Here is a 24396-nt window from a genome sequence, read left to right as displayed (position 1 = left end):
AGGCCAGGGTGTCGGCTTTCTCACTCCTGACGTGCAGCACCCCCTGTTATTCCAGTCCTGGGTTCCCCAATCAGCTCTGCCAACGTAACTCAATGCCAAGTTACAACACCCCTGCTATTTCAGTCCTAACTCTGGCAAACAAGTCCAATTGTGCGAACTTGCATGATGGTTTTGCTATGAGGATGCCCGGGGGTTAAACTGAGAAAGCCCCTGGATCTGAACGAGAATGAAACAAATAGATTGGGAGGCACTCCAGGAAGCGAGGTCAGTCACCTTTCATTATGGCTGAAGATGCTGAATCGGGACAGTATCCATTAACAGATTATTTTAGTTCCCTTTTACTTGAGTTACTCAAATGTTCTTTCAAATAATGATCCAGATAAAATTCAAATAAAATATCCAGATGGTAGTTATACCTGATGGTAAGAAAAAACTTCTGTGTTGCGTTGAAATGTTAAACCAGGGGTGGCCAACCTGAGCCTGAGAAGGAGCCAGAATTTACCAATATACATTGCCAAAGAGCCACAGTTATATGTCAGCAGCCCCCCATTAGCTCTCAGCACCTCCCACCCACTGGCAGCCCCGCCGATCAGCCTCTCCCCCTCTCTCCCTGCACCTCCCAATCAGCTGTTTTGTGGCATGCAGGAGGCTCTGGGGGGGAGGAGCGAGGGCACAGCAGGCTCAGGGGAGGGGGCAGAAAGGGGGGTAGTGGGGGCTGGGCCTGTGGCAGAGCCAGGAGTTGAGCAGTGAGCACCCCCGGCACATTGGAAAGTTGGCGCCTGTAGCTCCAGCCCCGGAGTCGGTGCCTATACAAGGAGCCGCATATTAACTTCTGAAGAGCCACATGTGGCTCCGGAGCCACAGATTGGCCACCCTTGTGTTAAACTATTACGTACCATACTACCGATTTGTTCATTTTTGTTACATACCCCATTAGAAAGGCACCTATCACAAAGCAACTCAGCAATACAAAATCAACCAGAAAGGACCAAGCAGCCCAAATACCCAGGCATACCGAAATGGGGATCAACAGACTCCAGATCCCACTCCTCACTCTGCAATTACTCACTGTTTGACATTGGCAAGTAGGTTAAGCACCCAATGCTTCAGTTTCCCCTTCTGTCACACAGAGGGAAATGGAACCTGCCCAGCTTTGAGACAGCAGAGCTTGTCAAATGATTTCAAACTCTCCTAATGAATGAATTATTCACCAGTTGGTGATGGGACAAATTCTGAAGGATGTGTCTGAAAAATTAGACCAGATCCTTAGCTGGTGTAAATCAACACAGCTCCATTGACTTCAATAGATCTGTGCCAATGTACATCACCTGAGGCTCTGACCCACTGCATTTGACCATCTAGACAGCTAGTGGAGCAGTGAAAAAATGTATATGAAGCTAATTTATTCCACAATTTGTGCTCCCAAATGTCAAATATGCGATGTGAAAATACTATTTGACCAGCTGTAGTACAGGAATTTGGAGATCCTTGACTGAAAGGTAGCAGATGATATGGCCTCTCACAGCAGTGAAGTAAATGGAGTTATTTCTGACGTGCACCGTGTGAGAGGAGAATCAGACTCTGTAATTGCACAGATTGTTCATTGTGATTATTCTATGAGGATGAAGGTGATGGGCTGGTTGGTATAACTGGGGCTGGGTTAGGGGTGGCAGATGGGATGAGTTTCCATCCGTGTGTTGTGAAGAATTAACTGAACTATCAGAGCAGTATCCACCACCTAAACTGCTCTTTCTTCCCCCAGTCCACATAATTATAACATTGGGGCAGGCCTACACTAGAAGCGCTACATCGGCGTAGCTGTGCTGCTGTAGCGCTTCTGGTGAAGATGCTCTAAGCCAACAGCAGCACAATTACTCCACCTCCACAAGACATAGCGCCAGTGTGGACAGTGCATAGGTCTCTGTAACTTGCATTGCTCAGAAGGGTGTCTTTTTCACACCTCTGAGCAACATAAGTTAGTTCGACGTAAGCGGTAGTGTAGACCTGTCCGTTGTTTTTCATGCTCTTATTAGCCCACGTGCGACAGATGATGTGACAGTGCAATGTAGGCTTCCATTTAAATTGCCTAGGGAGGTTGTGGAATCTCCATCTCTGGAGATATTTAAGAGTAGGTTAGATAAATGTCTATCAGGAATGGTCTAGACAGTACTTGGTCCTGCCATGCAGGCAAGGGACTGGACTCGATGACCTCTCGAGGTCCCTTCCAGTCCTAGAATCTATGAATCTATACTATGAATCTATTTCACAGCATGGGTTGATCATTTCCTCTGTTAAGAATTACTATCCCCATTTCACAGATGGGTAAAGTTGAGGTACAGAGAAGTGAAAGCCCAAAGTCACACAGTGAATGCAGCCAAGGACAGAAGCCAAAGAGTGCTGACTCCTAATACTATGCAGTTTTAAAGCCTTGGCATTTCCTACCATCCAGCCTAAAAACCTGCCTGACTAGTTTATTTTCATTTTAAATGTAAAGGACAACCGTGTAAAAATTCGACCAGTGCAGGGGAACACGTGGGTTCATATTTAATCCAGGAGGCTCTTGGACTGAGGCCTAGAACATGAAAGTGGCGCTGGTTATAGAGGTAAAGGCACAAAGGAGGACAGAGCATTGTTCCTGAACTAGTGTTTCAGGCACCATGGAAGCACTATCATTCTCAGGATGTTAATGGGACTGTTAATGGGACAGTCATGAGTGCACATATTGATGGAGGGGATACTAGGAAATGGGAAACAGGAAAGGGAATAGGGAGAAAATACTGGATTATGATATTTGGATTTTAGACCACAGATGGGCGGATGGGAATATGGTGACCCCTAGGCAGTTGTGTAAAAGTCAGATGGGCTAGGGAGAACTAACTAACTCTGCTCCTTAGCCCACTCCCAGCAGCATGTGTCAGAAAGGACGGTGGGCTGGTCCAGGCTCTGGTTATTGGTATTTTTTTCTGTGACTGGTCTGTAATGTGGAATGACAAAGGTACAGTAAGGAAACCAATTTTCTTTTCTGTGTTAAGGAATTCAGGGTCCCTCAGCGTTCTCTGCCCACCCTCATGTCTCTGCTTCCCTCTGCACCACAGGCTTCTCAGAGCCATCAGGGAAGCTCAACTTCCTAAGAAGGTAGGAATGTCCTCCTCAGACATTTAATGATGCTGCTAATGCCCATGGACATTTTATGTAATTAATGCATTTGTTTCTCATGAGAGAATGTGTTTTGTGAGTGAAGTACAAGGCCCTCAGGCAGCCCTGCCCTGGGAAATAGGAGATGTCAGGGCTGGAGGGCTTGTTCTCGGATGTCTCTGTGTGATCTGAACAGAGGTGAATTACCTTCAGCTGCCCTTTTGAAGAAGACTTTGCAGCTGCCGCAGGTGAGAGCTCCGTAGTGGCACCCAGAAGCTTCATCGCCGCAAATCAGGCAAGTCTTCTGCGGTGGAAAGTAATAGTCAATGGGCAAAACGTGGTCCCTGCCAGCCTCCAACCTTCAGGGATAAAAGAGAAAGGGAGCAAGATAAAGAGAGTCAACAAACACGGTCTAGGTGAGCTGTGAGTGAGCTCAGCGTGCAGTGCTTGGGAGACTGCTCACTTCAAAACACTAGACTCAAGAAACAGGAGGGGTCATACGTATGAAGGCGGGAAACAATAGAGCTGAGGCTCCACTCTGACAGCACGCTAGTTTCATGCTAGTGTCACCCTGCTGACTTTGGCGGGGAGATTACTCTTAGTGTATAGTATGAGTTAGAGCAGCATCAGACCCAGTGCTCATAACTCAGTCCTGTCTTGATGAGGGCTTCCTGGGGTTAGATCCATAAGGCGCCTCTTTGGAACAGGCCACTGTACTGCCAACTTAGCTGTGGCTTCAGGACTCAAGCCCAAATGCAGTATAGCACTGCAGAGACCCTGCATTATCAGTCAGCTATTTGGGCCAAATCCATCAAAGTCAGTGCTGTTTTGCTGAGGATTAATTTGGCCCTTTGATTTTTAATCTGAACAATTTAATTTTTGCAATACCATCAAGCCTCTTGCAGGCTGCTCCTCTCCTCTCTCTTTCTCCCGGCTAGGTTTGCAACACATCCTTCTCTGAAGGCCCAGTGGTGGCTGCATAGACCTTCTTTCAGTTAAGGATGGGCAGACAGGACTCCTTCTATCACTGATCCAGTGCAGATGGAGAAGTCCCTGCTGAAAACAGGAGGCACTTGCTCCCCTCATACCAGGTTTGAGAGTGCAGTCTCTGCAGTGCTCCCTGTATCTACTGGCCTACAGAGCCAAAGTCCAGATCCAAACATTAACCCTGTGATATCCCATGCAGTAACAATAAGGACTGATAGCTAGAACTGGGCCAGGGACCATCTTCGTTTTCTGTCTTTGTACTGTGCCTAAGGCAAGGGGGGTCCTGTCCTGTGAACGGGGCTCCTACGCACCAGGCAATGCAAATCATAATAATATTTTATGAAATAGTGAAGTTTCCATTGATACCCCAAGAGCTGCAAACATCCATGCCACTGAACCGATACCTTAAATGGAACGATTTGGCTCCATAACTCTCTTCAGTCATGTCTCAAAAACGTAGCCCAAGAGGGGACTGGATAGCTCAGTGACCAGCAATGGGCTATAGAGCATTTCATTACAAGGTCACTGGTATCATCAGTGATCAAAGTTCATTGTGGAGTCAATCTAATTCCTAGCAGATATCACAAAACACCCCAAAACCTCAGCTACAATCACCACCATTGGCTATTCAGCTGACAGGCCAAAGACTGAACTCCTTTCTTAGACCTAGAGATGGCTCCACCTGTCAGGGCTAAGATCCCTGTCACGGACAGAGAGAGTGAATGATGCTGCTGCTACACCCCGTGTGTGTGGTACCCCCTTGGTAGAGAGAGGACCTCAGTCACCAGAGCTGTCAATCCAGCACTCAAATCCCTCTCAAACAAGCCCCCGCGGCCCTCAACTGCATAAAGAAAACAGCAGAGTGGGAAGCCCTGCCACAGCACTTCCCTTTGAATGAATTCCAACTGTAGGTGCGCCAGCCACCATTACAACTGCCAGTGAAACAGCAGGACTCGGTTATGAGCAGATGTGCTGGGCTGACTGGTAAAACACTCAGGCTGACAGAAGGACTTCTTTTCAACCAGTCTATCAACTAATGCAAAACTGTCCAACAGGCTGTGGGGATGGGCCCCTCTCCCCACCCCCACCGAATCAGATATTTCATCTGAACCTTTCCTCCTCCAAAGGAGCACTCTCTCATATCCCCAGTGCAACCCTGAGGACAATATCTCTCCTCCTCCCCCACCCAGCCCCCCCAATATCTCTATCCCATTTGGAATGCATGACCACCTTCAAGATGTTGTAACTGGCCAAAAAGCTCTTTGCAGTCCAGCCCACCAGTGATACTTATTAAACATCCAGGGGGATTGCACATTCCCGCCCCATGGGTGAGTATGCTGCTCGCTCAGCATTGTCACCAACTGTTAGCCCAGCGAGCAGGAGACAGGGATGGTGAATCAAACCTAGGGTGACCAGATGTCCCGATTTTTATAGGGACAGTCCTGATTTTTGGATCTTTTTCTTATATAGGCTCCTATTACCCCCCCCCCCCCGTCCCGATTTTTCACACTTGCTGTCTGGTCACCCTAATCAAACCTGGGTTTGTAACACGCTAATACAGAGCAGGGACTGGGATGGACAGAGCATGGGCGTGCACTAGGATGATGCAGTAACCCCCTGGTTTGTTTGCTCCAACTGCCAGTTCTGTCGAAATCATTTTGGACTGTCATTTCTTTGGGGCAGGGGTCATGTCATTGCTCAATTTGGGCCAGATTCTGCTGGCCCCCACTGAGTGCAATGCAGGGCATAAGAGCCTTCCTCTATTCACTGTACAGCCCACATAAGTGCCGAGCCGAAACCCAGAACTAAGATGGCATGGAGGAGTGGGCAGGAGGTGAAGTAATAGCTCAATCTCCTCCCAATGCACTGGCCAGCAGAGCCAGCTGTCTGTGTGGAGTGAGGGGCGCAGTCTGCACCCCGCATAAAGATGTAGTAGCAGATGAGCTGCCTCTGTGTGCCAGGGGGAGCTCTGGAAAGCATATTATCTCCCACAAGGCAGAATGCCTCCTGCTTCCTCAGGGTAGCTCTGCACCCCACCCCACCATGGGCTATACCCAAATGGCACAATGTACAAATATTAAATTTCATTTAGAACAATAACAATACACAGTGAATGTTTTTCTTCTTATCTAACCACTTAACTGTCATCTTACACTTATTAATCTACAATTCAGAGCCTTTTCTCTGACATGAAAACTTACGCCTTTAACCTGTCCTCTGATATACACTCTGTGCAGCTGTGTGACTCACTAAATCACATATGTTCAGCAGCTGATTTTCAAGAAGACATGGCATGAAGATTGTGTATCAGAGTTACTAGATAATGCATGTACTGGCAGTGACATTGGGAAGTTCGATCATATTTTATTGTTAGTTTCTTATTTACGATTTGTTTGCAGTAACACCTATAAAGTGCTAGGCAAATAATGCTTAATATCACGTAATATGGAAAGGGACACTAACATCTGTTTGGCTCAAATTTTAACCTGCCTTTGCTTCTATCTGTTTGCAAAATCCATATAACCTCTAGATCTAGTTTAACCCTGCACATACTTTAATAAATGTGCTACTGAAAATCAAACTAGGAGTGAGTAACCCTTCAGTAACAAATCCTGCAATCTTTACTTAGTTGAATAATTGTTACACACAGGAAGAAACATTGCAGGATCGCACTCTTAATATGAATAAATGATGGAGAAAACCAAACAAAATTACCAAGGAAACAGATGACCGTTTCAAGCTTCCAGGGAGCTGATTACAAACAGTGAGGAAAACGTCCCTTGAGTTTCTTATTTTCATTGTCCAGTGCTCCTGTCACTTACACAGACCTCAGAGCATAGTGACGCTTCCTGGTGGTTCCCCCTAGCCCCACCCACAACTGTAATCTATCATGGATTCTATATATTGAAAAACAGTCTATATTTATCTGCCATTGGACTGGTTCCCGTTAGCCTTTGCCCAGTGTGCCTGTGTGCTCTGCAGTATCACAGGCATTTCTGCACTTTGGCATATGATTCAAGAGGAAGCCTGTGCACTCAGGAAGAGCTGCCTGTGAAAATAAGGCTTAATTAAACAAATACACATGCATTATTTGCAGGTCCCAGTTCCCAACTTTTCCCACTTGAGTTCCAACTTTTTATTATTTCATAATGGATTTATATTTTTGCTACTCCAAACTAATAGCATTGTCACATGAAATGGGAGCACTGTTTGTTGTACCTTTCTTTATGTGAGTTTCACAATTAATTAGGCAAAGCAGGTTATTAAAACCTTCCTTAAAATGTAGGGCTAGGTCCTGCATCCCTAATCCCATGAGTAACCCCAGTGAGACTACTCACATGAGTAAGGGCTGCAGGGTCAAACTCTTAGGCCTTGTCTACATGGGAAAGTTTTACCATATGTACCAGTGTAGTTGTACCCCTAGACCTCCCTTATTCTGGACACACTTACTCTGGTATGAGTGGGTTTTTTTTAGTTTAGCTTAAACCCCTCCCTTCTCAAGAGACATAAGCTAAATTGAAAAAAGGCCACTCTTATACCAGAATAAGAGTGTCCACTTCGGGGAGAGGTTGGTGGGTCAGTATAACTATATTGGTTTAAATTCACATATTAGATTATACTGACAAAACTTCTCCATGTAGAAAAGCCTTTGTATTCTGTGAACATAGTAAACATCCTTTTTAAATTTTTGACCCTATCAGCCACAAAACAGACCTTCCTTAAAGGACAGTATCACTGCAGTTTGCCTTTCAACTAGTTTAGGGCCAGATTTTCAGAAGCTTGCAAACACTTTTTAAAGTTTCACCCTTAAAGATAGAACATAAAATCCTGGATTTATTGAAGTGAATGGGAGTTTGCCGTTCACTTCACTGGGGGCAGGATTTCACCTAATAGTTCAAGGGTCTAATTCTGCATTCACTTGCACTATTGTAAATCAGTCCAATGAAGTCAATGGAGTTAGAGGGTGTAAGTGAGATGAGAATCAGGCTTGGCTTTGTCTCTTCATTTACCTACCTGATCTAGCTATCAGCTGCATCATCCAGTAATGTTCTCACCTTTGTGCCCCTCACCCCATAGCTATACAGAATCCTCCGGAGCGGCAGCTGAAGATCAAGACCAACAATTTAATTCTACAGTCCAAAGGTTAACTAAATTTTGGGAGCAATTTTCTCTTCTTTGTAATTAGATGTGGTGATCAAAATAAATGCCAAGTTACACTGGAAGTTTCCTTTGGAGAAAAGTTTGAGTCGAAACCAGTTCTCCGTGTCCTTTTTATTACAGAATAAGGAGCCACACTTCTGGGGAATATTCCATTGCAGAGTCACAGGACATTGAACTCTCCTTCCCTGATGATCTCAATTTACAAGGCTGTAAATTTATGTTCTCTTTTATTTGACAGGTAGATGAAATGGAATGAGATATATGCTTACTGCAATATAACTGCTATATATTATGCATGTGCTAATGCCATAAACATTTTGTTACATTGTTCTCTGGCCCTTTGCCAACTTGTCTATTTTTTCCACCCTTTGCATCCCAGCTGTTATAGGGATGGTGAACTCTCTGGGGCAGGGATTGTCTTCTTTGGAGCATGTCCGTACAGCACCTAGCACAACGGGGCACTTGTCCTCAACTGAGGTTCCTAGACACTATTGTAACACAGGTGGTACAAAAATAACAGTTTTGTAGCAAATGTCTTCACACTGCAGGATTTGCTGCTGTCCTAGATACACTACCCACGTCTCCTTTAATGGTCTGCCACATTTTTCTTTCCATTGGATAGAGTCTGAAATCTGAAAATTACTTAATTTATCCTTTTCCACATGGCAAATCTTAAGTTCTTCCTCCCCTTATCCTATCTATTTATTATGGAAAAGAAGTAAATATGCTTCCCTGTTGTTTACCTCTCCATTTCTGCAGCAGCTGTTTTGGTGATATCAGTATGAATGTGCAATTCTGGAATGAGCAATTTTTGTAGCTTAATTGCGTAAAGTTTCAAGGCAAGATAATAATTAAAACTTGTCAGGCACAACACTGACATGGCAGTTTTTAAAATAATTCTCGGCAACAGATTTGTGTGTTCATGTATGTGCACGTGTGTGTGCACGTGCAGATGGGTATCTCTATCAATAGAAGAGCCTACATCCAGTCTCTAATTTTGCACATCCAGTTTTGTACAAATACTAGCATTTAGATGCTTAACCACTTGATTTGCGAGCACAAACAGATAGTTAGATTTCCAACTGTAGATACAAAACTAGAGATGTTGCCATATGTAGAAAGGTAGTAAGGCTCGCTGGGCCAAATTCATCCCTGGTGTAACGCCACTAACTTCAATGAATTTATATCATGGAAGAATTTGGCCCCAATGGCTCCTCCATTTGTTTAGTTTCACATCAATACAGCCTTATTGCGATCAGATCTGCAAAGCCAACAGAGCTGCAAAAGATTATGTCCTGCATCATCAACCAAACTGCTAACCAAGTTCCTATCTCAGGATCTTTATTACTGGAAGCCACTGTCAATGATGTATGAAGCAGAATGAATGCTACTTAATTTTTCTGGTATGCCCTTGATCTTAGAGGGAGAGCAGTTGTTTTTTATTTTTACTTGTAAGATAAAGATATTATAAAATGTACATGAATGAGTTAGTGAGACAGAACTAGGATAACAACATGCTGCTTTTGAAGAGTTACTTTATAAAGCAGTGCTATATAAAGTGGGTCTAACTATGAGCCTAACATCAATGAGTGCCCAGTTCAGAAATGAGGCTGGCAAATGATCAGGACATATTTAAATCTGTAACTCCACGGCAAAGGTGGAAATTAGTGTTGTGCCTGCCAGCTAGGGCCAGATCCTAGAATAGGCTTAACCCACCTGCCAAGACCACATCTAGTGTCTAGGCAAGGTGCATGTGCCTTTATTGCACATGAGCAAATGGAACATTCAGATTACTGCAACCAATGCTTTAAACTGGCTCTTGTGGTATGTAGGTAGCAACTATTCTAGATGTGCCAAAAGGAAGCCTCACCCTCTTGGCACCTTGGGATGGAAGGTGGTGTGGTGAGCCTAGATCTGCTAGAAGTTGTTCTAAGTGGACCCTACCGCTAGTAAGATCATGAATAACCAATAGCAGTTGTAGTTCCTAAATCTCTGAACAGAAGGAATTGGCAAGCAGCAAGCACATGCTGTGTTACTTAAGATGTTTCCTCTATATAAATAGGTATTTCCAGTTCTTTTTAAAGTCCTCTGGTTTCACACTCTGCACACTGCTGTCCTCCTCCAGGTATAAACAGAGAGTTCCTTGCTGTGGACTCTAAAGCACACAAATGGAGTTTGAAAAAATGTGTGGCAAATGTCACAGTAACTTGCTAATTCAAAGAATGAAGATAGCGCCGTGCAAGCAGACACAACTTGTGTAGTAATGACGTGGGACAGAGATTCCAGACTCAGTTCATGACTAGAAGGCCAAGGTCAGAACTGCTCACAAAGGAGCAAAACAGCTTTCAGAGGGGGGATAAAAAAAACAGCCTCTCTCTTGCTTCTTGGCACGGGAAGAGGACTTTTAGTATAATGCTGGCAGAGCACTGTAGGAAGAATAATACATCAAGCTGTAACTCATTCAGCATATAGATAACTTCCTCGATGGAGAGCTATTTATCCTTCATAGTAAGCATCTGTTTATCAACAGTTAATTTCTCCAAATAGCCAGACTTTAGTAACACACCCAAAAAGCCGAGCAGAACCATAGATGAGAAGAACATTCAACCCTCTCCCACTGCTCACACTAAATTTTCCACCTGAGTAATAAAACGTCTATCCTTTTCAAGAGGAGCCAAGGCACTAAACTCTGCAATTCATCTTCTGTAACTTCAAAACTCCTCCTATGCTGTCTCTCCTGCAATGCTCAGGATCTTGTGATCATTAAGATGGAACAGGAAATAGCAGATTTGCTTCCCTTCCATATCTATGTGGCTCCTGCAGGCCATTCCTTATTAGAAAGTGTCTCATGACTGTTTTATTGCTAGCAGTTTGATCACTAAGCATCCCAGCATGCTAATCAGACACTACACTCAACAGTAACATGCTCTATGCCAGGCCTGCACAACATGCAGCCCGGGGGCCGCATGCGGCCCGCATGGGCTCACTGTGCGGCCCGCGGGGGTTGAGTAGGTGGGCTCACTGTGCGGCCCACAGAGGGGTGAGTAGGCAAGCAGTGGGTGAAGGGGAGGGGCTGAGTAGGCGAGCAGGCGGGGAGTGAGTAGGTGAGCCAGGAGAGGGGGGCTGAGGAGGCAAGCGGTGAATCGGTGGCTGACCTGTTCTACTGATCTGGTCTGGCTCCCATCCCCTCTCCCAGGGCCAGCTCCAGGCACCAGCAAAACAAGCAGGTGCTTGGGACGGCATATTTCTAGGGGCAGCATTCTGGCGCCAGCCATCATAGGCGCCAACTCCGAGGCATGGGGAAAAAGTGCCCCCGCTGCCCCAGCTCGCCTCCACTTGCTCCCCTGAGCGCGCTGCCGCCACTCCGCTTCTCTCCCTTCCCTCCCAGGCTTGCCGCATGCGAAACAGCTGTTTCACACAGCAAGGTTGGGAGGGAGGACAAGCCGAGCGGCGGGCGCTCGGGGGAGGCAGCAGTGGTGGTGGAGCGGAGGTGAGCTGGAGCGAAGAGTGGTTCCTCTACCCCCCGTTACTTCCTGCACCCCCCCACCCTAGCTCACCTCTTCTCCGCTTGCTCCTCTGAACGCGCCGCTGCTCCGCTTCTCCCCCCTCCCTCGCCTGAGAGGGAGGGGGGAGAAGCGGAGCGGCAGCACACCCGTGGGAGCAGGCGGAGTGGAGGTGAGCTAGGGCGGGAGGTCGTGGGGGGCCTGCAGGAAGCAATGGTGGGGGGGAAATGTGGTACGCCGAGGGAGGAGGCGGGGCTGGGGATTTGGAGAAGGGGTTTGGAAGGGGTGGAGTTGGGGCGGGGCTGGGGACAGAGGGGCACGAAAAAAAAGGGGGGGCGGCCAAAAATGTTTTTGCTTGGGGTGGCAAAAATCCTAGAGCCGGCCCTGCCCTCTCCAAGAGTTGCANTAGTTTAATCTGTAAACACACAGTCTTGAACACTGACTTTTGTTTCCCTTTTCTAAATAGCCTTGAGTTTGTTTCCAGACTGACCATCTCTTGTTTTCATGTGTGGCTACTGGGGGCGGAGGTGGAAGATAGCATCCCTGTGAGAGCAATAAGTATGGCAAACAATAGGTGAATGTCTGTGGTAAACACAAAACAGAACTTGGTCTTCATTTTGATATTAATAAACATTAGTAGGATACTAAGGAAGTTCCAAACTGCTCTGGCAAGAAGACAGAGGGCAAACAGATCCAGCACAGCTTCCTAATGAAGGTCTTCTAAGTCAGTGGTTCTCAAACTAGGGCCGCCGCTTGTTCAGGAAAAGCCCCTGGCGGGCCGGGCTGGTTTGTTTATCTGCCGCATCCTCAGGTTCGGCCAATCGCAGCTCCCACTGGCCGCGGTTCGGCGCTTCAGGCCAACGGGGGCTGCAGGAAGCGGCGCAGGCCGAGGGACGTGCTGGCCGCCCTTCCTGCAGCCCCCATTGGCCTGGAGCAGCGAACTGTGGCCATTGGGAGCCACGATTGGGCGAATCCGCGGACGCGGCAGGTAAACAAACTGGCCTGGCCCGCCAGAGGCTTTCCCTGAACAAGCGGCGGCCCTAGTTTGAGAACCACTGTTCTAAGTAACAGTGGAAGCATCAGGCTTTGCAGCTGATATGGCAGTCATTTCTACACATGGCACACATTCCTATCACTGGATTCAGAGCCCCCCTCCCTACCTGGTTTGGTCTTGTATCTTTATAACGCACTCTGTAGGAAGTACTGGCATACATCCATTATCAAACACCCTAATTCAAGTATTGCTTTTACTCTTAATACTCCACTTACAAACATTTGGCCATTTATTATCCAATCTGTACTGGATCCCAGCCACTTCTAAGAACCCATCTACACTACAAGACCTGTGCTAGTGCATGGCTCTCTGCCACGAGTAAGGGCATCTGATGTTATAACACGTTCTGTTTTCATCGCTGTGTGTGGATGCGAAATCAAGGTTCTACAGTCATGCTTGGAAAGAACAATTTAGGTTAGAACGCCACCTACACGTCTGTGTAATGGCGTGTTCACCCCACACAGGATTGGAAGGGGTTAAGATGGTCAGGCTGGCCAATTAATTCCCCAGGCTGCACCTGGAGGAGGAGCCAGGGAGCAGAGAACTAACTGTTTGTAAGGAGGCTCAGCTGTGCAAGAACAGGTGGGGCCTGTAAAGCCAGGAAGGTGGCTACACACAGGGGGATGCAAGAAGGCAGGGAAGTAAGCTGCAGCCACTCCCTGAGTGGAGGGAGTAGGGAGGCTGGCAAACCCAGAGAGAGGGAAAGCCAAATATGTAGGAAGAAGCCCAGGGAAACAGCAACAAGGGGTAGGACCGTGCAGAGACTTTGGCTGCTTGTTATAGGATCCCTGGGCTGGAACCCATTGTAGAGGGTGGGCCTGGGTTCCCCTGCCAGCCACTGGAAAGTAGCAAGGGTGTTGGAGATGCCAGACAGCCAGCAGGTCTGGAAGGAACTGAATTCTCTGGAAGGGGAGGACTTTAGCGACCTGTCTGGAGGGCCTAGCCACAGAAGAGGAGACTCCAGCCCCTGGACCAAGAGGGGCTGCAGGGTGAGATGACATGGGGAAGACACCTCCAGAGGGGAAGTGCAATGTCTCACAGAGTTAATTCCTAGGACGGCCAGCAGGAGGTGCTGCTAGCAGTGAGTGAACCCTGTGACAGTCTGTGCCACTCCCTTTTTTGGACTGTCTTTACACATGTATATAGACACATTCTCAAAATGCTTCCTAGACCAGGGAGCCCTTTCCTGAAATATACCTTGGGAAAACAGACATAATATGTATCAGTAAGCAAACTAATGGGGAACTTGGCGACCTTATTTCAGCTGTAATCAGTAGCCCTCACACTTCCAGCCAACTTTTACAAGGACTGTGGAGAGGGGAAACAAGGTTAAATGAGTGAAACAATAACAGAGGCCTATAGTTTTTAGACTGGAATGGTTGGCTTGGCACGTACATACTGCAGTCTTTGCCACATTTGTATGGCCTCTGCGGTGAGTAATGGCTTGCACAGTGCATGGGGCTTGGGAACAGAAATTGTTGCAAAAACACCACCCGTGAGTCAACGGGAGCAGCATCAATAGCTCCGCCAGAGAGGGAAAAGATGAAACATCTGAGTTCGGCTGATACAGAATCCATCCATTAAGAAAGTCAAGCACAAACACATCACCATGTTACTTAAGACTGGAGCTCACCTGATTGCAAAGCATGAGAAAACAAAGCAAATAACAACCCATGCTGACAACCATAAGGCCATCACACCTGCACACTGTGACATCCTGGTGACTTGAAAGTCACCTGGAATCTCCAAGGTCAAGACCTTGGTGGTTTCCTTGGTGCACCACAGAAGTGCAACAAGAGCTCTAGCTAGTTCCCAAGGAAACAATCTGTCCTGTGTAACGTTTTCTAATTTCATTTAACCTGCACCATGATATTCAATTCTATGCTCCATTCCCCATGGCAATGAAAGGAAAATGTGACTAAAGGAGATCGGAAGTAATGAGATAGTCTTGATCCCTGTGTTCCATGGCCCCGGGAGACACTGCCAAAATGACTGAGGTGGCATTTGCTAAAGATTGCACAAAAAACATTAACTGGATGTTATTTTATTTCAAATGCTGCACCAAGTTTGTATTATTGCTTAACAGCATGCTATTCTTATGGTCAGGGAGATAGTTAGTCTCCCCTATTAAATCATTAGGCCTTTATTGAATGCTTTTGAGCAGAGGATATAGGCACCTTGTACAGGTTTTACAAAGGCTAGGTAAAAATAGGGAGCTTGATGTGAAACTCTCCAATGGCAAAGGTTACATGGGCTAGTTAATTCAAAAGCAGTTCCGAAAACTGCATTCAAAGAGACAAATTCTGACTTTTGGTCCATCTCCACAGACCACTGGGGCCAATGGCATTGCAAGGGCATGACTGGGAGCAAAATTTCATCCTATGCCCCAAACATCCGGCAGGATTGCTCTTTTTTCTTTTAAGCAAGTGCATGAGCATGATTCGCTCTCTCGAAGGATATGCATGATATGCATGGAGCTGAATAGGTGTTACCTGCTTCTTGGTGATAGGGGGCCAGATTTCTACTATTCTTAAACTTAAATCTCTCCCTAAAAAATACACACATTGCATTTTGTTACTTTCAGTACTATGAACCGCCAGCCTCCCTGATCACACATTGCACAGACCTGGAAATTTAGGCCACATAACATGAGTCACTGTGTTTATTCGGAGCTGTTCCAGAACACAACTTTCCTGAGCTGGTATGACTGGTTCTCACTATTATGAACAGAGGCCATTTTAACTAATTTACGGGTGAAGCCATGCCCCAGGATGGCATTGGTATTACGATCTGGGCACAGCAGTAACACAAATCACATTTACATGCAGGTGGAATATGTGTGCAGAGACAAGCTTCGGTCTTTGGTCACAGGGTAATTTCCACACACACATCAGCCTGAGTTACAGAGATCCTCCCCACAGCAGAATTAAGGTAATTATTGGCACAGCCAGCCAGTGAAAGTTTGCAAAATGTATTATAACACATTTAGTTGGAAGGCACTCATTATATAAATGTAACATGCTTATTGTTCGGGAGTACAGATCAGAATTCCACTTCCAGCACTGCATTTCCTTCACATTTTCTGCACTTCTTTGTCCCTCCCTCAACCCCAGTTCTCTCATGCACATTTTCCAGTGTGGAATTTTCTTCTGTGCAATGTGTGATAAAAAAGCTAATGCGGTCTTGGGATGCATTAGGTGAGGTATATCTAGTAGGGATAAGGAGGTGCTGCTTCCGTTATACAAGGCATTGGTGAGACCTCATTTGGAGTACTGTGTGCAGTTCTGGTCTCCAGTGTTTAAAAGGGATGAACTCAAACTGGAACGGGTACAGAGAAGGGTCACTAGGATGATCAGAGGAATGGAAAACCTGTAGTATGAAAGGAGACTTGTTTGTTTACACTAACCAAAAGAAGGCTGAGGGGAGATATGATTGCTCTCTTTAAATATATCAGAGGGATAAATACCAGGGAGGGAGAGGAATTATTTCAGCTCAGTAATAATGTGGACATGAGAACAAATGGATATAAACTGGCGGTGGGGAAGTTTAGGCTTGAAATTAGAAGAAGGTTTCTAACCATCAGAGAGGTGAAATTTTGGAACATCCTTCCGAGGGAAACAATGGGGGCGAAAGACCTCTCTGGCTTTAAGATTAAGCTTGATAAGTTTATGGAGGGAATGGTTTGATGGGATAACGTGATTTTAGTCAATCAATCAACAGCGTGCCATCGCGGGTAAATAGTATCAATGGTCAAAGAGGGTCTGGCTGGAGAATCTTGCCTGCATGCTCGGGGTTCTACTGATCGCCATATTTGGGTTCGGGAAGGAATTTTCCTCCAGGGTAGATTGGCAGAGGCCCTGGAGGTTTTTCGCCTTCCTCCACAGCATGGGGCGGGGGTCGCTAGCTGGAGGATTCTCTGCGACTTGAAGTCCTTAAATCACAGGATTTGGGGACTTCAACAGCTGAGTCAAGGGAAGGGGGTGGGTCAGCTATTGTGGCCTGCATCATGCGGGAGGTCAGACTAGATGATCATACAGGTCCCTTCTGACCTTAAAGTCTATAAAGTCTATAAAGTTAGTACTGGCCCTCTCCCTAATTCCCAGGAAGAATCAAAGAACTATCTTTGCTTTGACATAGATCATACATAAGCAGGGCAACTGCTACACATGTAGAGTGCTCGGTGTGCTTCATGTTGTAGCTGGGACTCTAGGTGATGGGCAAGCTTGCACCAGACATGTTCTCCAAGTTAATGGAGATATACTTGGCGGAGGAATCCCAGTGGAGCCAAAGAGGAAAACAGCCACTGCCAGTAAGGTGAAGGTGAGATTCCAGTTTAAGGTGCAGGTATCTGCCAAACCCCTGTCAGGCTGCAGAGCAGATTGAGCCAATTGTGAAATATTGTTACTTATGCTAATATTTTCCCATCAAAATATGTCCAAGTAATAAGCAGAATCCTGACTGTAGCGTGCTGAGTGATCATCTCTACTCTTTGCTGTTTAATTCAACAGTATCTCACAGGAGAAACTCCACTGGTCCAGAGCAATAATTATTATTATGGACAATAACTTCACACATCTGTCTGCTTTAGGTATCTGTAAGATGCTTATCACCATGTGACCTTTTCCATGTAGCAGAAGTACAAAGTAGCATTTAGCATTATAAATGCCATAGGTCAGATCCTCAGCTGGTGTAAACTGGTCTAATCTTACTGACCTCAATGGAGCAAGGCAAATTTGCATCAGCTGAAGAGTGATACTATAAGTACGTACACAACTCACTTTGCCAACAAGTGAAGTGCAGCCACCTCTTGGGTGAAACACAGCAGCTGTTTAAGAGAGTAACAGCAATAGTTCAGAACAAGAAGTGAAGAAAAATGGTGTAAATAGCATACCCAATTTGGAACTGAAGGGGTGAATATGCTAACTCCTTTATTCTTGTAAGGAGCATGCCCCTTACTAAATCACTGACTCTCTTTCTTGCAACCCGATATTAATGTGAAAATGATGGAGTCTAGTCAGTTCAATTTGGGCTGCTAATACAATACATTAAAGATATCAATCTTGAATGACAATTGGTAGAAAACAGGTGCTCTAAGTTCCATCTTCTGATTAATTGCTGTCAGGTTTGCCAAGGGGAAAAGGGCCCCTACTAAAATTCTTATTGCTATTCACAACCTACATGTAGAGAAAGCAAGGCATATTGTTTTGGAAGAAGCAACAGCCAAATTAGTCATAAATTGTCCATGTAAAGGCTGACCTTGTTCTTTTGAGGGTTTAACCCTCTGTATTTCTCTCCTGAGATCTTCTTTTGATGGATAAATATTTCCCTGTAGGTTGCAGCACTATGCAGAACACGTACTATTTAATGTTTACAAAGCTTTCTCTCTTTCTCTCTCTCATATGGTCTGAAAAACTAGCACAGGAAAAATCTGCTAGGGTTCTGTAGAAAGAAAGAGACAGAAAACTGAAATGACCAGTCATTGCTAACTTCGGCAAAATTATTCCAAACTGTATTTCAGTTTTCAAGCAAGAGGGATAGGCGCTCGCAGTCCACTTGGAAGCATGCAGACTGACAGATCAACAACCAAGTGTAATGTCAAATACTTTTTAACTCTAAGGCATCCCGCCAACCTATCCCTCCAAACCAAATCAATTCCAGCCAAATGGATTCAGCTATTGGTCCAGACTTTTCAAAAAAGAGTTCCTTAAAAAGACTCAGTCAACTTGAAAAATTATGTTTCTGTATGAAAAGGTTGCACTACTATAGTTACAATTAACACTCAAATGACTAAGAGCTAAACAAGTCCCCCAAGGGATTAATAGTTAAAAAGTCAGCAAAATAAAATAAAATTAATCTCCCTTTGCAATGTGTTACCTTTGTGTATTGGACGCACTCTGTGTGCTGTCAATTTTGTTCTTTGTTCTATGCAGTCATTTAGGCAGTTTCTTTCTTGCTGAAAAAAACCCTTAGAGAGCAATTTTTAAAATCCTTATAAAAATATTAGAATTGCCTTTAAAAAAATTTCAGGATATATGATTTAAAATGTGCTCACTCAGAAATGGGATGATTTAAAAATTAGTCAATTTCAAATGTTTTAGATTAGCTGTGTCTCTTTAAAACCTTGTGTGCTCCAAAAATTGGTACAAATCAGCAATAATTCATAAGTAGGACCCTACCAAATTCACGGTCCATTTTGGTCAATTTCATAGTCATAGGATTTTAAAAATCATAAATTTCATGATTTCAGTAATTTAAATCTGAATTTTCATGGTGTTGTAATTGTAGGGGTCCTATCCCAACAATGTCACAAGGTTGCAGTATTGTTACCCTTTCTTCTATGCTGCTGGTGGTAGCGGTGCTACCTTCAGAGCTGGGTGGCCAGAGAGCAGCGGCTGCTGGCCGGGAGCCCAGCTCTGAAGGCAGAGCTGCTGCCAGCAGCAGCACAGAAGTAAGGATGGCATGGTATGGTATCGCCACCCTTACTTCTGCTCTGCTGATGGTGGGGTGCTGCCTTCAGAGCTGGGTGCCCAGTCAAGAGCCGCTGACTTCCAGCCGCCCAGCTCTGAAGGCAACACAGAAGTAAGGATGGCAATACTGCCCTAAAATAACCTGCGGGCAGGGGACTGGACTCGATGACCTCTCGAGGTCCCTTCCAGTTCTAGAATCTATGAATCTATGAAAACCTTGTGATTCCCACCCTGCAAACCCCTTTTGGGTCAGGGCCCCCAGTTTGAGAAACGCTGGCCTCCCCCATGAAATCTGTACAGTATAGAGTAAAAGCACACAAAAGACCAGATTTCACTGGGGGATGCCAGATTTCACAGTCCGTGATGCATTTTTCATGGCCATGAATTTGGTGGGGCCCTAGTTATAAAATGGCACACTGGATCAGACCAGTGGTCCATCTAACTCAGCATCCTGCCAGATGCTTCACGAGGAATGAATAGAACAAGGAAATTATTAAGTGATCCATCCCCTATTGTCCAGTCCAATCTTCTGGCAGTCATAGATTTAGGGACACCCAGAGCATAGGGTTGTGTCCCTGACCATCTTGCTTATAGACATTGATGCACCTGTCCTCCATGAACTTATCTGATTCTTTTTAAAACCCAATTATACTTTTGGCCTTCACAACAACCCCTGGCAATGAATTCCACAGGTTGACTGTGCATTGTGTGAAGAAATACTGCCTTATGTTTGTTTTAAGTCTGCTGCCTATTAATTTCACTGGGTGACTCCTGGTTCTTGTGTAATATGAAGGGGTAAATAACACTTCCTTATTCATTTTCTCCACACCATTCAGGTTTTTATGGACATTATCTACATTATGAAAGTGCAACTTACAAATGTCGATTTTTTTTGGTCACATAACCGCACTCAAAAACAAAACAATGTCAAACTTTAGCGACCACAAGTCCTCTAAAATGGTGGCCATACCATGAAGGGGCATATGAATGTTTAGCATATCTGGCACATAAATACCTTGCAATGCCAGCTACAGAAGTGCCATGCGAATGCCTGTTTTCACTTTCAGGTGACATTGTAACTAAGAAGCGGGCAGCATTATCTCCCGTAAATGTAAACAAACTTGTTTGCCTTAGTGATTGGCTGAACAAGAAGTAGGACTGAGTGGACTTGTGGTCTCTAAAGTTTGACATCGTTTTGTTTTTGAGTGCAGTTATGTAACAAAAAAAATCTACATTTGTAAGTTGTACTTTCATGATAAAAATATCGCACTATAGTACTTGTATGAGGTGAATTGAAAAATACTATTTCTTTTGTTTATCATTTTTACAATGCAAATATTTGTAATCAAAATAATAATATAGTGAGCATTGTACACTTTGTATTCTGTCTTGTAATTGAAATCAATGTATTTGAAAGTGTAGAAAAACATCCAAAAATATTTATAATAAATTTCAGTTGTATTCTATTATTGTTTAACAATGCGATTAAAACTGCGATTCATCACAATTAATTTTTTTATTGTTTGACAGCCCTAGTTCAAATATTGAGTGAACTACCCAAAAAGTGCACAAATCACCATGAAATGCATGATATGGAGTGACTTATTACTATTATAGACTTTATACATAGACAAGGAAAACAATCAAATACATGCACCTACTATACAGATGTGGGTACGACTTCCCTGTCACACAAGCAAAATGCTCAATAAGTATCCAGACTATTGGAAATTTAATTCAGTGCAGTATTATTGATTCATACAGCACAACAGTGCTAAATGCTTGTACAGCATTTAAGTTAGCAATTACTGTATATTTAGAAAACACCAGTTGTTCAGTATCATTAACAGCATTGACAACTCCATGACAGATGCTATAAACTGTGCTGCAGATACTGATAGTCTGATTTTAAAAGGACTGTCATTTGTTTTTCATGGACAAAGCCACACCCTCCATTGAAGCCAATGGAGCTAGGTTGATTTACCCGTCTGAGGATCTGGTCTATAGTTTTCAATTTAGATGTGGGGTGTATGTGGGGCGGTTAGTTTAATTGATAATGTTTTTCTTTCCTGATAGTGTCCTCTTCCCCAGGTGTCAAACACGGATTATTACTCTGTTGGTTCAATCATACTGAAATTACTGTGGCTGGTTTTCTGTTTGCGATCATTTTGATTCAGGTAGTGTGTGTCTTACCAGGTCATCTTTGTTTGTAACCAGCCTCACGCATAACATTAGAATAGTGCTGGCTAGTTATCTGTCACAGCAAAGGCCAGAGAGCTAGACAATAAACATTACAGGGCAGATGGTCTCCAGGCTCCAAGAGCTGATGCTCAGCTTGCGAGAGTGAGTGTGGGGCAGCAGGGAGCCATTACAGCTCCATGATTTTGTGTGCCCTGACCCCAGACCCAGTACATGTTAAGGCAGCCTACAGAGGCTCTCTAAATTTACACTAGCATTATGATCCCCAAGGGACTATATGCCAGCTAAGCACAAGTGGGGGGAAGGAGAAAAGCGCCCTGCAAATGTGAGGGTGGAGGGATAGGAGAGAGAGTTAAGGAGAGGTACTGAGACCTTGGGATTAGGAAGACAGCTGGCTCCTGGCTGGGAAGAAGGGTCCTGCTTCTGGGCCCATTCCAGACCCTCCAAGTCCCACTCCTTGCCCTCTGGCTCAATCTTGGGTGCTGTGATGGCAGCTCTAGCCCCTCTTGGTCCCACTCCTGGCACTAATCCTGGGTCTTGCAGCAACCATTCCAGTCCCCCTGGATCCTGCTCTCACCTCTGCGCACTTCCCCCGCATCCCCTGGGCATGAGCAAGTTTATGTGGGGGTGCATCCCCCAAAATACTTCCATTAAAGGGGCTCCCTCCATTCCACTATCCTAAATATAGGTGGTGATGAGTTCCGCCCCACTCGTTTCCCCCCACCAACATGCACCCTCTGTTGAATTCCTGGGGGATAAATTTACACCAGCTGAGGGCAACCCCACCCCTCCACCACAGAAATTCTCAGCTTGTCAGTTCCCTGAGAATCTGGCCTTAAACCCTCAGTTCTGCAACGTGTGTACTTCAGATCTACTCAGCATGAGCAAGGGCTACAGAAATGGACCACCCAGTGCCACACTCTGCCCTCAAGTACATGTGTACAAACTCCCACCGAAGAGAGAACTGGCGCTTCCACCGTGTGCTTGGAGGGCTTGTAAAGCTTTGAAGGGGTGCCAGGATTTACATGTAGACCGGAATATTCCAAACTTGGAGGATTTTTCCATTTCAGTAGACAATTAAATTGTTGGTGAGGAAATTAACGCTACAAAATCAGCATGTTGACTGCTGGATAAGGCTCACGATAAAAGTGGACAGGGCAGGACTAAAGCCTCTGTTTAAACACAGGTGTCATCAAAAGCTGGAGATATGTGGTAAGGAAAATCAGGAAACACACTCGCAACACTTGAAGCCTGAAGGGATAGAATTAAGGCAGGTCCAAGCATGGGAGTTACAAACAAAAACATTGCAGCTACAATGTTGCGAAGCTTCAAAACAAAGGGCATGCTGGCTATCATGGATTATTCCATTTAATTCAACCATAAGCAAAAGAAAGGAATAGACAGCTGCCAAGAACCTGTCATTAGTATTTTAGACCTGGTTTACATTAGAAACTTTTGTTGGTATAGTTATTTTGCTCCTTTGGTTTATTTTGCTCTGAGAACTGGCATAAATTATACCTGCAAAGCACTCTTTTGCCATTATAAACTGCATCTCCACTAGGCGTGTCTGCTGGCATAGCAATGCTGGCAAACTCTCTCTAGTGTAGACAACTTATACAGCAATAAGAACTTAGGCTCTTGGGGCAGAACTTTCTTTGAGTTAACTTATAAAAAGGGTATTATCAATTATGATGAGTACATTTCATTATCTGTGGCCATCACAGTTGTAAATACCCAAGCATCTCAGAGTTAATGCCAACTTTTCAGCCAGATCACTATCTGACTTGCAACTTTGCAAAACTGTCATCAGCCCACAATACTATGCATGCACATGTGTGTGCCTCCAATTTACAGCTGTAAATGTCTGCATGATCGCTTTAAAAATTCTAACACCTGTGTGTGATCCAACATTGTTGCACTTGGAAAACCCATTGGGATAAAGAGCGGTTGGTAGATGCAAATTCTAATGCTTTGCTCACGCTCAAATGTTGGAATAGTGTCTGTGCACCCACATTCATATATATGTAGTGTGTAATGTTGCCTTTGGTATTAGTGCAATTTTTCATCAGCCAGAGAGAGGCCCTGCTGAAAACTAGGATGGGACCAATAGGCTCTCACTTAGGCCAGTTTTACACTGGATTAACTCCATTGATCTCAACAGGCTCATTCCTGATTTACACCTGTGTGAGATGTAAATCAAGCCCCATGTATTTAAAAAAATACTGGAGTTCTGATACACTTCAGTTCTGCAGAGTAGCAATACTGCAAGAGACCCTGGGCTTTGGATTCCTTTATAGGCACACCATCCCTCTGCTCTACCTGTCTGCTTCCTTCTTATGAGCAGGCAGAGAACGGAAGCAGACAGAAATTGTTTTCTCTGAAGCCTGCCGGCAAACCAAAACACAGTTCCTAGGTCTAATTTTAGGCCTCCCAGCTCTGAGAGTGTTCCCTTCATTCTCTGTTAAGACAGTAACAAGATAGTCATTTTAGGACATACCTGTTGAAAGTTTAGAATAAAAGTAGAGCTAGGCGAAAGCCACACAGTTCTATCACAAATCAAACCCCCTTAAAGCCTGAGGTTTCTCAGCTATAGAGCCCAATTCTCTTTTGCAGCTTCAGTGCAGCTGCTTTGCACAGGGCCAGCTCCAGGCACCAGACGAGAAAGCACGTGCCTGGGGCAGCACATTGGAAGGGGCGGCATTCTGGCCAATCTTGGGGAGGCCAGCCCAGCCCTGAAGGGGCACGGACTCCGACCCGTTGCTCATCGTGCCACTGGGCTCCCCGGGACGCGCCACTCCCCGCTGCCTGCACTGGCCTCTGCTCCCCGCGCCGCTCTGAGCCTGGCCCCGCCGAGCTGCCTTTAAAGGAGCAGCTGAGCCAGCACCTCCTG

General features: G+C 45.1%; 1 protein-coding gene across 1 annotated transcript in view; it reads right to left on the bottom strand.

The window, feature by feature from the left end:
- AR (androgen receptor) overlaps window positions 1-24396 on the bottom strand; it is a 119482-nt gene that overhangs the window by 61085 nt on the left and 34001 nt on the right. Inside the window, exon 2 of the mRNA XM_034781910.1 lies at window positions 3343-3494. Within this exon, the coding sequence (XP_034637801.1) occupies window positions 3343-3494 (152 nt within the window). The remainder of the gene's footprint in view (window positions 1-3342; window positions 3495-24396) is intronic.

This window comes from Trachemys scripta, chromosome 9 (genome assembly GCF_013100865.1).
Source record: "Trachemys scripta elegans isolate TJP31775 chromosome 9, CAS_Tse_1.0, whole genome shotgun sequence".
Lineage (NCBI taxonomy): Eukaryota > Metazoa > Chordata > Testudines > Emydidae > Trachemys > Trachemys scripta.
This window is presented reverse-complemented; position numbering and strand designations above follow the sequence as displayed.